The sequence below is a fragment of the Cetorhinus maximus genome, chromosome 6 (genome assembly GCF_964194155.1).
Source record: "Cetorhinus maximus chromosome 6, sCetMax3.hap1.1, whole genome shotgun sequence".
Classification (NCBI taxonomy): domain Eukaryota; kingdom Metazoa; phylum Chordata; class Chondrichthyes; order Lamniformes; family Cetorhinidae; genus Cetorhinus; species Cetorhinus maximus.
The window spans coordinates 103,292,707-103,307,039 of record NC_135884.1 but is presented as its reverse complement, the minus strand read 5'-3'; the positions used below and the strand labels follow the sequence as shown (position 1 = coordinate 103,307,039).

General features: G+C 41.0%; 1 protein-coding gene and 1 long non-coding RNA gene across 4 annotated transcripts in view; both read left to right on the top strand.

Moving 5' to 3' along the window:
• Positions 1 to 5,500, top strand: part of dus2 (dihydrouridine synthase 2) — a 116,590-nt gene extending 111,090 nt beyond the window's left edge. For 2 of the 3 annotated variants that reach the window (XM_078544229.1, XM_078544230.1), the window contains exon 16: positions 4,710 to 5,500. In XM_078544229.1, coding sequence (XP_078400355.1) covers positions 4,710 to 4,938 — 229 coding nt within the window. In that variant the 3' untranslated portion in view covers positions 4,939 to 5,500. Of the gene's footprint in view, positions 1 to 408; positions 742 to 4,709 lie in introns of those variants that run through there. The other variant, XM_078544231.1, reaches the window with a different exon arrangement.
• Positions 5,501 to 5,600: 100 nt separating this feature from the next.
• On the top strand, positions 5,601 to 8,478 carry LOC144682007 (uncharacterized). Its single transcript, XR_013576903.1, has 2 exons — positions 5,601 to 6,371; positions 7,516 to 8,478. It is a non-coding gene; the product is annotated as an uncharacterized LOC144682007 (long non-coding RNA).
• The last annotated feature ends 5,855 nt before the right edge of the window (positions 8,479 to 14,333 follow it).

The following is a 14,333-nucleotide window of genomic DNA, read 5'->3' as shown; positions in this document are numbered from 1 at the left end:
GGAAAGTCTTAAAGGAAAAGAGGTGGTTGATGAAGCAGGTGGGTTTAGGCAGGCAATTTCAGAGTGTAGTGCCTAAACATTTGAGGACTTGGCCACCAAAGGTGGGGGTGAAGGGATGGGGGTGAATCCCAAGAGGCTGGAGTTAGAAAAATGAAGAGTTTGAGGGGCAGGGATTGTACTGCTGGAGAACTTATAGAGATGGAGTGGAGGGGTGGGGGGGGGGAATTCCATGAACAGAATTAATCAAGGATGAAAATTTCAAATTTGAGGCATTTGGGGACTGGAAACCAATGTGAGTCAGTGAGCACTGTGGTGATCGGTGTAAGTGGGACTTGTGCGTGATGTTATGGAGCTGGAAGTAGGTGTCTTTGGATGGGGGCTATATGAAGTTGGAACCTTTCCTTGCAGTCAAGTGAACTACCAAGGTCTGGTTTAACCTCGAGCAGTTTCTGGACAGAGGATGGAGTCGGCAGCTGGGGTATGGAGTTTGTGGCAATGGCTTCAGTCTTCCTAACGTTTAGCTGGAGAACAGTGTGCCTCATCCAAGACTGGATGTGGAGCAAGCAGCACAGAGGCAGTGTCATGAGCCTGGTGGAGAGCTGGATAAATGTGGAAGCTGACCCCTCTGTCTACACGTTATGCTCCAAGGGCAACATGGAATTAGGAAGAGATTAGCTTGCAAGTACAGTCCCACCGAGCTGGGCAGTGGAGGAGGGTAGTGTGGTCAGTGTGAAGAAAGACTGCAGAAGATCGAGGGGGATAAAGCACCATGGCCAAAGCTCTTGTTCTTCATTCTGGATTAATGTTCATTGATGTCTTTTGTGACTTTGATTTGAGGACCGTTTCAGTGAGGTGGGTCAAAATCCCTAGCAGCACTGTGGGTGTATATCTGTACCAGATGGCAGCTCATCACCACTAACTTCTCGGGATCCATTAGAGATTAGCAATAAATGCTGGCCTTGCCAGTGGCCCTCACATCCCAAGAGTGGTTAGTCTAAAATATTTAGCATTTATGGGCTGCCACAGCCTGTACAATGAGAGCTGGGCCATCCACATCCACCAGGCAAGAGTACCTCTCTAGAAGTCAACCCTGAATGCAGAGCCAGAGCTCCAATCTCCAGTTGCTGGGACTGCCTGAAGTGAGATTCAGATTTTTAAAAATTCATTTACAGGCTGTGGGCATCGCTGGCTAGGCCAGCATTTATTGTCCATCGTGCATGCGCGCGAAAGAGTGCAGAAATCTCCCTGAGGCAAAGAGATGCCTCAGGGAGATTTGTTTAATGTTCAAACATTTAAGTAAAGAATTGAAAATATTTAAAGACATGTCCCAGCTCATGTGACAATGTCACATGAGCTGGGACATGTCAAGGAACATTAATTTAAAATTTTATTTAATTTATAAATGCTTCATGAAACCTCATCCCATCTGTGGATGAGGCTCCATGAAAAATGTGAAGGTCGCCTGGGCTATTCGCCTGCCCACCAACGTTAAGGTTGGATGGACAGCTCATTTAATTAGTTTTAAACAGGCCTTAATAGGCCTTTGACAGTTCGGCTGCACGCCCGCCGAACTGAAAATCCAAATGATGCGCCTGATGTCACCACGCATCATTTTACATGTCAGTGACTGGGCCCCGCCCCTGCTCACCGACCGGAAAATTCTCCCTAAAGGCAGGAATACTAGCACTCCCTAGCAAAGAGCTGATGGACCAAATGGCCTCTCCCAGTGCTGTAGGCTTTGTGATTCTATAGGTATTTATTTGTTGTCATTACTTGGCTTCCAGTAAAAAGCAAACTCTGAACCCCAGAGTTAGAAATATTAAGTTAATTTATAAATGTATCAAGACTTATTTTTCTGGAATGAGAATTTTTTTTTTTTTTTTGCTCAAACCTGCACTTAACCTTCAAATTAAGTCATAGTACTTGAACCCAATCTTATGTATTTTAGTGATATAACAGCTCTTTGTCCAGTTGATGTGTCACCATGCAGTGCCATAGAGCAACACAGCATAGGTTTACAGCATGTTCCCACACAGCTGACTGCAACCTAGGCTTTTTAATGAGAAAGAAACTCAGGTGCCTCCCCACAGGGTGGAATGATGCAATTGACACCTCACAGTAACAGTCAGGTACAGAACAGCAGTGGTCAGAGAACCTAGCTGCTCACCCACCTCCAGCTGAGGAGTGTTGGTAATGTTTCAAGGGGCTGAACCAAGGCATTGGTCTGAAAAGGAACCAATACAAGATAAAAAGAGTAAACTGGTTGTTTTCCAGCTGGGCGACCAGGTGAGGTTTTATTTGATCCTGACCTTGTCCAGCAGTTAATTTGAGGATTAACAGAATTTCATTTTAACAAGTGACTAGACTTTTGCTAATATTGGCATGCTCCCTCAGCCTTTCTTGCCTGGTACAATGTACAAGGGTAAAGTGTGACTATTTATAGTCAAGTAGCAGCAAATAACTGAACACCAAGCAAATGATTAACATATTTTTAAAAAAAACTCAAAACAAAAATCCCATTGTCCTCCCATGTTCTGACGTGATGTGAACTCAGTTCCTGATCTGGAATTTTCGGACATTTATTTCGTTATTGAAAGTTTAGCATGATTCTTCTTCATTTGTATGTATTTGTTTATTTATTAATTGCTGAAGGACCGTTTTGCTTTGAGAAATTAGGACCTTAATAAATTAATCTTCCCTTTCTGGTTTGAGTCACAGACTTCTGTAATCTGCTTCAGTGAGGGTTGGTTTTTATTGGGTCCATATGCTCAAATGATAACCAGTCATATACAGCACATCTGTGGAAAACATTCCTTATTTCTTTCATTGCTGAGACACACTTGTACACAGCAGCATTTATGCAGCTGGTTTGAAATAACATTTAGTTAGGATTACCTTTACATTTAAATTCGAGTTTTTGGAGCTATTGCTTTATACGTTAGGTATCTGCATCAAAACTTATTTGTATAAATGCTGGCCTTGTCAGGTAAGATGAATTTTTATAGGATAATTCAGCCTGATATTCTAATAATCTAATGGAATTTTTTTGATGAAATAACAGCAAAGGGGTTGTGGATTTTTTTAAAAGCGTTTGACAAAGTACCACATAAAAGGACGGTTAACAAAATTGAGGCTGATGGAATAGGCGGGTCAGTGTCAGCTTGGATCAAACATTGACTTAAGGACAAAGAAAGCGAGCCATGGCTGGTGGCTGTTTTTCAGGCTGGAAGATGGTAGACAGTGGAGTCCCCGAAGGTCAGTGCCAGGACCATTGCTTTTTCAGATATGTATAAGTGACCTGGATATTGGAATACAGAGTAAAATTTCAAACGTTGCCAATGATACCAAACTAGGAGATGTGGCAAACGGTGAGGATAATACAAATCGACTGCAACAGGACTCAGATAGGCTAGCAGAATGGGCAGAGAAGTGACAGGTGGAATTTAATATAGAGAAGTGTGATTTTTGCATTTTGGCAGAAGGAATAGGGAGAGGCAATATAGACCCAATGGCATAGCTCTAAAGAATGTGAAGGAACAGGGGGACCTAGGGGTGCATGTGCAGAGACCTTTGAAGGTGGCAGGACATATTGAAAGAATGGTTAGCAAAGTATATGGGATCTTGGACTTCACAAATGGAGGCGTTGAGTACAAAACCAGGGAAGTTATGCTGAATCTTTATATATCTCTGGCTAAGCCACAACTAGAGTGTTGCGCCCAATTCGGGTCATCACACTTTAGGAAGGATGTGAGTGTCCTTGAGTGGCTGCAGAGGAGATTTACCAGAATGGTTTCAGGGATGGGGGATTTTAACTACAAGGCTAGGTTGCAAAAGATGGGACTGTACTCCTTGGAGCAAAGGAGATTGAAGGGAGATTTGATAGAGGTGTACAGGATAATGACAGGTTTAGATAATATAGACAAGGCAAAGCTGTTTTTGTTAGCTGATAATAAAAGGAGCAGGAGCCACAGTTTAATATTTTGTGTAAGAGGTGTAAGAGCGATACGAGGAAGAACTTTTTTATTCAGCAAGTTGTCATGAGGTGGAACTCACTATCCACAAGCGAAGATGATGAATGGTTTCAAAAGGAAATTGAATGAGCACTTGAAGGAAATAAACTTGCAGGGCCACGTGGATAGAACAGGAAATGTGACTGACTGGATTGCTGTAGAGAGAGCCAACATGGACTTGATGGGTCAAATGGCTTCTTCTGTACCTTAATGACTCTGACTCAGATCGACTGCTTGCAATTGGCTTAAAATGAATCTCAGATCTGATATATAACTTTGGTTTATCTTTGCCCAATTTTCATCTCTTTTCTTCTATGCCTCATGCCGATTTGTACTTCTTATAGTCTCAACTAAACATCAGCAAGCTACTCCACTCCATAGGATTTCCCACTCAGAATTCACTTTGTCCTTGTCTGACGTCTACACATGCACATTTCAAGCATGTAGACCACTAGATAGATAGAGATAACAACCAAACTGATTTTCCCATTGAGTACATGTTTGTCGGAAAAACAATATAACTCCTGTAAAATTGCAACAGTATGTAGATAAAAATCTCATGATTTCTCTTGCATGTATTAACATTATGGACGTGACCAGCTGCTGGTCCAGCTGTTCTCCCCGTTGTACCACGCTGCCTGTTTAACTAACTCGTTTTTCATTATAACCTTAATCGTTATTTTTCTTTTCCCTTCTCAGGGATAAAACAAAGAAGGTGGTGGAACAATCCACAGCTATTGTGTGCCTGCGATCTCTTGGACTCCCTGAGGGAAAATTGTGTGAGGGAGAAAATTCACTGAAGCACAAGCGAAAAAGAGATGAGGAAATCTCCAACAACACAGAAACTACCAGTAGCACCTCTCTGGACACGAATAAAAAAAGACAGTCCATCACTGATGAAAATATAACAACTGACATCCTGCTGTAATGCGACAAATTGGAATTTTATGAAGTGGCATGTGGAACTCGAGGTTTTTTATATATACATTTAACCATCCAATACTCCCTCTTTGTCTCTCTTGTGGCCAATCTTCCATGAACTTCACTGGATTTTGCTGAAATGTTGTTTTAATATGGTGGCCACATGCCTCAGGAGGAAGGGAGATCCTGGTCTGCTACAGAAATTGCAGCGAGGACTGAAGTGTTTGTTTTCTTTCCCTATTGGTTCCTGCCTTACACAAATACCTGCACAGTTTTCAACCCATTAACCACACCAGGGCATGCAATTTAATACCCTTTAGCTACGGCATTTCTGCACAGGCCATTCTGTGGCTTCACTTACACCTAGAAATATTTATTTAACATATAATCTTTTAGCTGCCATGTCAATAACGGATTTTTTCCCATATGTCATGCCTTCCCCCCTACTGCAATGTATTTTCTTTGTGTTTGGGTTGACGTTCTTCTACATCATCCTGTATAAACAATGTGTGAATGCGCCAAAAATGTACTGAGACAAACACTCTCCTTACTGTGTTTTTATGCATATATAGATAGATATATATATATATATGTATATAAATATATATCTATCTATATATGCATAAAAACACAGTAAGGAGAATATATATATATATATATATATATATACTGGCAGAAGGCTGGTTCAAGGTGCTCGTGTATCATCATTTATGTTTTATTCCTTTTGTTTAATGTGCCTTCTCTATCTCATTATTATTCTTCCATTTCTGATAATATCCTATTTTCACTTCCCTTCTTTCCCTGAGTTTCCATTTAGTTGCTCTCTGCCTCTCTGTGGTTTGATTGATCTGCCACCCCTGGCCCTCCCCACCCCTTGTTACTAAGGCATAGCTTTGCCATGTCTAAAGGCTTCTCCCACCTGTGATGAGAATTTCTTTATGCCAATTCTTTATTTATTATTTGAATACTTGTTATGGGTTGAACACAGCATGCCTGTCTACAAATGTGCTATCATATTGGAATTCCAGCAGTTGGCATCATTTTGTAGGTGACCATGAGCAGTCCGAGAATTCTTCCCAAAAACTATTTTTTTTAGTGGGATCTGGTTTTGCAGATTAGAGCTATGCATTGTGCCTCAGCATAAAGCTTGTAATTAATATGGCATTGGGCATAAAATGACAGCAAAGCTGCTGGGTTCTCTTTACATTGGAGAAGAATGCACACTGTACCCACGGTAGGTCAAAAGACTTCCACTTCTCACGATTGTCCTTTCATCAATCCTTTCAAAGGCACTCGAGGGTTAATTTTGCAATCCTGTGCTCCTAGTGGGAAACTCTGCTTGAAGGAGGTACAGCTCAGAGTTGTCACTAAAACACTGGCTCGCTGACCCAGTAGCCTGTGAACATGAGTTCCCCATGAGTTGTAGGAACATGGAATTTGGTCCTGCATCTCTGGAGCTATCTGTAACTGAAAAAACTGGAGCGCTTTGAATTGATTGATGATTCCTTTCATGTTGAAAATGTGCTAAGAGCTTCTTGTTCCTAATCATGTTGGTGAATGAATGATTAGACTTTCTACCAACATTGAAGATATTAATGGTCAATTCTAATTCACTGAAATCGGTGGTAACAGGATAATAATGGCTTCAGAATGGGTTCAGTAGACTTAGACAGCTGGTAACCATAATGATCAACCTGCTTCCACTTTCACAAAAGCCTACTACAGGACGACTGGAGAAGCCTGCCTATTTCTGGTGGGAAGCTCCTTTTAAGATACAAACCATTGTGCTATGAAATACATAGGACCCTGATAACCAAATTTAGGTGTGCTCCTTGGTTCCCACAAAAGTGCTGTTGGCCATTACCAGCCTGGGCTCCCCAGTTCACCCTCCTTCATAGCTTCACCTCCCCACACCTCTCCCAGCATTGACCTGCAGCTGGAACTGGCATTTCCCTGCCCCAAATCCAGTGAGCTGCCTCTGGGTGCCCCATGTAATTTTTGAATGGATTGTCTCTCAGCTCACAATGTAAGAGTGTTAACACACTTTTACAATCTCATTCTTCTGGCGGATTTCCTATTGTGTTAGTTTTTAATATCTAATAATGTTCCCCAGTCTTTTTGTTCTCACTTTTTCATTCATTCAACTAGCTATTGAAGCATTTTGCTAGTAGATTCTAACCTGACACATCAGTAATGGTTGCTACTAATAAGCTGTTAGCAATGGCACTGGCAAGTTGAGGAGTTTATTGGCATGGGGTCCAGTGTTATTTTGATGCAATCTTAATTGAAATATCTCATCTAAAATGTATACTGGAAGAGCATAATGCTTTTTTTCAAATCATTAGTATCCAAGTAAACTGTTAAATAAAAACAACTGTTAAATCTTCATTGAAAAATAAATATTAAACACTTACTGTAATAGAGTTGTTTAACTCTCTGTGAAGGGAACTTGACCTCCATGTCAAGTAGGATATTGGCATAGTCCCGTGAAGGGGCAGAGGGGAGACCCATTGTGAATATGCACCTTTAAGAAACTTGTCCCTTGTGCAATCAGAATTCAACTTTCGTTTTTCTTGACCATAAGCTTTACTATCAGGACTCCAAGCCACAGCCAAGAAGACTGAATTGTAGCAGAGTAGATCCAAGCTACACCATGTCAGCTTGGTGTATTAAAAATAATCAGTTATCTTTGGCAAAATTCCACAAAACACTAACTGCCCCAATAAACTGTGTGGAACTGCACCAATCCCCACAGGGTCTGTCTCATGAGAAAAATGGCAAATTAATCGCAATGGAAATTGAGGCTACCTAAACCATGTGATCAATGACAGCAATCATAACTACCCCCACCCTTGGAGCTTGAGTGAACAATTTCTGAAGCTGCAATGAAGGTGGGTAGCAGGTAATAGTAGACTGACAAGAGAAAGTGCTGTACCTAAACAGCTGCAGTAATGATGCAGAGGTGCGATGTCCTTCTGGCAGCAGGTTAAAGCCAGTCTGTGTAGTACTCAATAATATTCCAGCACTCTCAGCTCTTGGGTACTCAGTCTGGAGTGGTAAGAGGGGAGAAACCCCTGTCTATTTTTTTCCATGTTCTATTATCCTCACATATTGGATGGTATTTGTAATACAATAAATGCATGATTAAGTACAGGGTGTAATTAATTTGCATTCTGTGCCAGTGGCTTTGCCATTAGTGTATTAGCATCTGTTAGATGGCTCTAAGCATATTGTAAATGTGTATTATATATTCTATCAAATCACTATAAAATCTTAGAAACTAAACAAGGTTCTTGGTTCAGCTGCAGTATCCAATGATGTCTGTGGTGTGCACCCACAAGTTCATCCTTCACATCAAATCCATTGATGGAGTTGCCTTAGGATAAATTGTAAACAGTTTGCACTGTGAAGTAAATCTCCAGTGTAGAGAGGAAAGTATAATTCATACATGCGTGACTCAGAATTCAACATGTTTTCATAATGTTATTGCATAGAATATTTAAACCTGCTTACGATGTCTGCAATGTGAATAAAAGCAGATACTGAACATGTTTGTTCTAGACATTGTTCCTGATGTCCAAATTATGTTGGTCATCATTTCTAGGGGTTTTTGCATATTAAGTTACAGGGTGCACTCATGTTTTGGAAGTGGATGTTTATTGAAGAATATGTTGTCCTCATGAAATGTTGGAATTAGATTGACTTTCCTTTCTGGTGCTCCTTCACCTTTGCCCTTTTTAATAGACCTTTGAGGTCACATGGCTACTTTTTATAGTCCTCCGAGTCTTCTCAGATTTTGTTTTTGTTGGGCAGCTTAAGTCTCGAGTTTAGCATTCTCCTGTGGCCAATTAAGAGTTTAAAAAGCCTTTGTATAATTTATACTGCAAAATTGCTCAATTTGGCCTGCAAATTACTAATAAAATTGTATCACATAGTCGGCTTGTTAGCAAAATTAAAGCCCATGGGATAAAAGGAGCAGTGGCAGCATAGATTGAAAATTTGCTAGGGGATTGAAAATAGAGAGTTGCGGCTTATGGCTGTTTTTTAGCTGGAGCGAAATATATATCAGTGTGAAAACCACTGCTGTTTTTGTTTTTCTCTTTTAGCTTTTGTTGCATGGAGTCGCCAGAGTGCTGGTTGATCATTGTTTCATATCAACCATCGATTTTTTTGGGTTTGGCGGGTGATTTTACAGCCGGATGCCCTTCCTGAGTCTAACCCTCCCCACTTATCCAGGCTGAAGACCGGCATCCATACACACCGACTTACCTGCACCAGTGGCTGGGTCCAGCAGGACCACTGCTGTTTTTGATGTACATTAAAGACTTGAATCGGTGGCACAGGATATAATTTTGAAATCTGCAGATGAGACAAAACTTAGAAGGGTAGGGAACAGTGAGGAAGCTGGTAAGAGTCTTCAAGGGCACATGGACAGGTTGGTGGGATGGGTGGACACATAGCAAATGAAATTCAATGCAGAAAAGTGAGAGGTGGCACAAATCAAAACTTTATTTATAAGTTCCCAGATCCAATTCTTGCAGTACCTTAAAGATAGGACCAGGGAAGCTTTTACCCCTTCAATTTGGATTTATGTTCAAACACTAAGGCACTTTAGCACTATCTCATCTCAGAGTACATGGGTCTCGGCAGTGGGGCGTATGAATTTCCATGGGACCTGTCCCATTCATGCACTGTTTAAGCCATTTTTCCTGCCATACATAATCCCTGTGCAAATTCATCCCATAATGTATATATTACTGCATCTTTTTCATCAAGATTAATGCAACTCTGCAAAGTTCAAACAGCATCTTGATTTGATGATCATCCAGTATTTAGCTCATATTTGATGTCATTTCCAGAGCACTTTGCAACTTATGGCATTATTACCTTAGGTTGTGGGAGGCCAGTGCTCCATTAACTCACCTACTTTCACTGCCTGGGGAAAGTGAAAGTGTTTTATAGTCCTTTAGGTTGGCCAAATGCTATAATTTGTCTGTTCCCAGCTTTCTAGATCATCCAGATTTATTTGTTGGCTTTCCACAGTGCATTCCAGCAGTTGGATCCATCGCAGCCACTGCAGATTCCAACTTAATGGAACATTTTAATTTAGGTTCATCTCTTTGAATGGAAAGAAAATTCTCCCAATTTAAGATTAATATCATGCAGCACACTGTTTGATTTACATAGAGCTGACACATTGGCCAAAGCTTGAGCAGTGGTGAGTTTACCATTCTTATCTTTGAACTTTGTTTTAGATTTCTCAGTTATTGTGTTTCAAGATAGAAAGCAGAAACTGAAGGAGTACTTAAAGCTTTTTTTTAAACATAAGGGTGTGATAATGTGGATTAGCAACCCAAAGGTTATGAGTTCAAATCTCACCATGGCAAGTTTTAAAACTGAATTCAGTAAACCAGGTATCTTGTGCACTAGTACCTAGAAAATGATCATGAAAGCAGACAAATTTTCCTGAAGCTCCAGCTGGTTCACTGGTGTCCTTCAGGGAAGGAAACCTTTATCCCTACCCAATCTGACTTCCTCAAGACTCATGCAGACTCCCTATCACTCTGCCTGTGCTATCTTATAGGTAGTTTCGCCAAAGGTTGGCACACAATAGAATACAGTTAGTGGGAGTGGACTTGGGCGTCGACTCAATAGGCCTAATGATTTCAGGTCAAATTAACTCCAGGAAATCTGCTGATCACCACCTACCAGTCTTTCTCAGTTGACAAGTAGTACTCCTCCATTTTTGAGTACTTCACTTCAGGGAAGCATTGATGGAAGCAATGAAATAGCATGTTGTCTGGGTGGGGAACATCAATGCCCACCACCAAGAGTGCTCATTTGTACTATGATTGGTCCATTCCTGAACAAAGGTGCCAGATTGGGCCTACATCAGATGGTGAGGGAGTATTCTAGTTAACCCCCTTCACACTAATTTCCCTATCTTAGACATTTGCTACTGCACAGTACTTATAAAAAATAAAGTTGTCTTTACAATGAGGATACCCTCTATTGTGTTGTGTGGCACTATGACCATGCTAAGTGGAATGAAATAAGATCCAAGGTTGGGCATCCATGAGGTACAGTAAGCCATCAGCATTGTATACCACTACAACCTGAAAACTCTTGGCCAGGCACATCACTCAGTTCTCCATTAAAAGCCCTGGTTCAATGTGCTGTAGTATGATAGAATGGGATGCCAACCTACTGAAGCTGCAGCATAGGACTGCCTGCATGCTAAGGCTATTTGAATACAAAAGCAAAATACTGCAAATGCTGGAAATCTGAAATAAAAACAGAAAATGCAGGAAACACTTAGCATTTCTGGCAGCATCTGTGGAGCAAGAAACAGTTAATGTTTCCGTTCTGATACGTTAACTCTGTTTCTCTCACCAAAGACTATTAGAGCTAGGCAGTCTCACAACCAACAGATCAGAACTAAGTTCTCTGGCCTTACCTCGTACAGTCAAGAATGTGGACAACCAGGCAGCTAACAGAAGGAGGCGGCTCTGAGCATCTTCATTTTCAAACATTGGTGGGACCTAACCTACAAGTGCAAGAGATAAGCCTGACAGGCCAAGTAGATATACCTACTCGGCATTCTCCCAAGGCCACTTTTATCATAGGTACCAATTTGGTTCATTAGACCTGGTATTAACAAGTTGCTGAGTGCGCTGGGCATATGAAAGATTATGGGTACAGACAATGTCATGATTGCAGTGCTGAAGATCTGTGCGCAAGAGCTAGGTATCTACCTAAGTTTTTTTCCATATTGTTGTGACACTGGCAACTAACATTGTGAAAGTTTTTCCAAGTATGTCGTCTCCACAAAAAAAAACCAGGAGAAACCTAACACAGCTAAATAACACTCAATCAGCCTACTCCTAACCATCACTAAGGTGATGGAATGTATAAGCAAATCTACTTGACAATAACCTTATCACCAACATTTAGTTCAGGCTCTGCCAGAACTGCTCAGCTCCAGACTTCATCACAGCCTTAATACAAGCCTGGACATGTGAGTTGAAAGCCTGGGAAGAGAAGCTGCCCTCCATGTCGAGGTGATGTTCGATTAGGTTTGGTTCATAATTCACACAAAAAATTCACCAAAACCACAATTTCTATTGTATCTCTAAAATACCAGATGAAAATATCCAGTTTTTTCATTGTGATAAGTTTGCTAGCGATTGGTTTAAAAAATCATTATTTATTTTGCATGAGGCATCGCAGTTTTAATAATGTTTTTTCTCAAACATCTTACTGTTAAAAAGTACTGTATTTGTATTTTTCCATTTTGCTTTCTGATTGGTCAGTGGTCTTCTTCATGTCCTCTTTCTCTTTCCTTAATGAGGGATAGCCAATCAAATTATAAGGAGGGAGGGGAAATCCAGAAGACACTCACAGTTCTAGCACACTATATTCTGCAGCAAAACTGGAAACGTAAGTAAATTTCAAATACGCACAGGATTAAAAAATTGGAATTCAATGTAGAATTAAGAAAGTTTTTTAAATAACTATAAGCATTTAAAAGTGAACTTCTTAAAAGTTGAACAATGGTCCCACCAAAGTCAATGGAATTTTAAATGGCTGCCGCATTTTACAGCCCCACCCCCGCCATGATGGGGCTGTAAAATTCAACCCAATGAGTCAAAGGTCAGTGAAATGCTAGACTTGCAGATGTTGAATGACTTTATAGTCATACATATGTATTTCTTCTAATTAATGGAATCAAAACCTAGAAATTATAATTGGCAATATATTAGCAAATTGTTACAAGTCTGTATAATATTCTTCCTTTATTTTCAATGTATTAATATCTTCATTCAAGTAGCAGAAGGAGGAATAGTGATTTCAACCCTTTTTCTTTATTCTTTCCTGGGATGTGGGCGTCACTGGCAAGGCCAGCAATTGTTGGCCACCCCTATTCACCAATGAACTGAGTAGCTTGCTAAGCCATTTCAGGGGGCAGTTAAGATTCAACCATACTGCTGTGGGTCTGGAGTCACATGTAGGCCAGACCAGATAAGGACAGCAGATTTCCTCCCCTAAAGGACATTAGATGCCCTAAAGGAAATCTTTCACATTATTAGTTAGATGCCAGTGTCACAACAGTATTGGAAAACGTAGTTGCCTAGCTCTCGAGCACAGGTCTTCAGGACTGCAATCATGACATTTTCTGTACCCAGTCTTTTCTATTGCCAGTGCACTCAGCCACTTGTTAATACCAGGTCTAGTGAAGCAAATTAGTACCCATGATAAAAGTGCCGTTGGGAGGATGCCGAGTAGGATTATCCGCTTGGTCCTTCAGGCTTATCTCTTGCACTTACAGGTTAGGTCCCACCATTGTCAAAAATGAAGATGCTTACAGAGCCTCCTCTTTCTGTTGGGTGTCTGGTTGTCCAACACCATTCTTGACTGTATGCAGTAAGGCCTGTAAGCATATGACCGCTGATGTAAGCAACAATAATTTCTAAGGATAGGAAGTCAATCAACATGTTAACTGACAATTTTGCTTTATGTTGCTGAATACTTTTCAACTGTCCTGATTAAAGGGACATGTTCCTAGGTTTGCAGTGACCACAGTTAATTATGGAATATATTGTCACCTACTCATAAACATCTGAAAGAAATATGAGATCTTTTTTCCAGATAGTTTTGAAGAATACAACGGTCTAACAATATTTGTTTTCCATTTGTTAGCTTCTGCCCGTCTGTTTACAGCTGCTGTTAAACTGAATCATGTTTGCACTTAAAAGCACTCAATTTCTGCGTGTGTCAGGTACCCAGCTGACCAAATAAATTGCACTGGAGATAAGTTTAGCAAGAAAAAACTTTTTTCATACTACCTTATTCGTGCAAGGACATAAAATTTTCAGGAATGAGAAAAGGTCATTAGGTCCAAACAAACGCATTCCTTTCCCCTGGATCCAGCCCAGCTACCCAGCACTAGAGCCCTGAATTCCTTCTCTGCCCAGGAAAACATTGGGAAAAATTTTCTCTACCGAGTCCCTGTCGGAATGGTGGGCGAATTTCCAGGTAAGGAACCCAATTTCCTAATGGGCAGGCTTTTCCAAGGCTCTCTCCCAAAGTAATGAGGATGCTGCCTCTGGGCTCCCTGATCAACTAGGGATGATGATGCCTCCATTCTGTCAAAGGAAGGATTTCTCATTAAAGAGGCCACAGTGTGAGCTACAATGGCTCACCAGCGTTTGGATTTTTGAGGCTGCAGCAACAGAGGAGGCTGCTCCCCAGGTCTCTCACTCTGACCTGGAGGTCCTGCTGCGGGATCTGAGGGGCTGCAGTGGGATCAGCTCTCAAGGACCAAGTCCATCAGGCAGTGGTCTGCACGTAACGTCCTAGAGGCCCTGCAGGAAAGGTGATGGTGGACCCTGGTGGATGGTT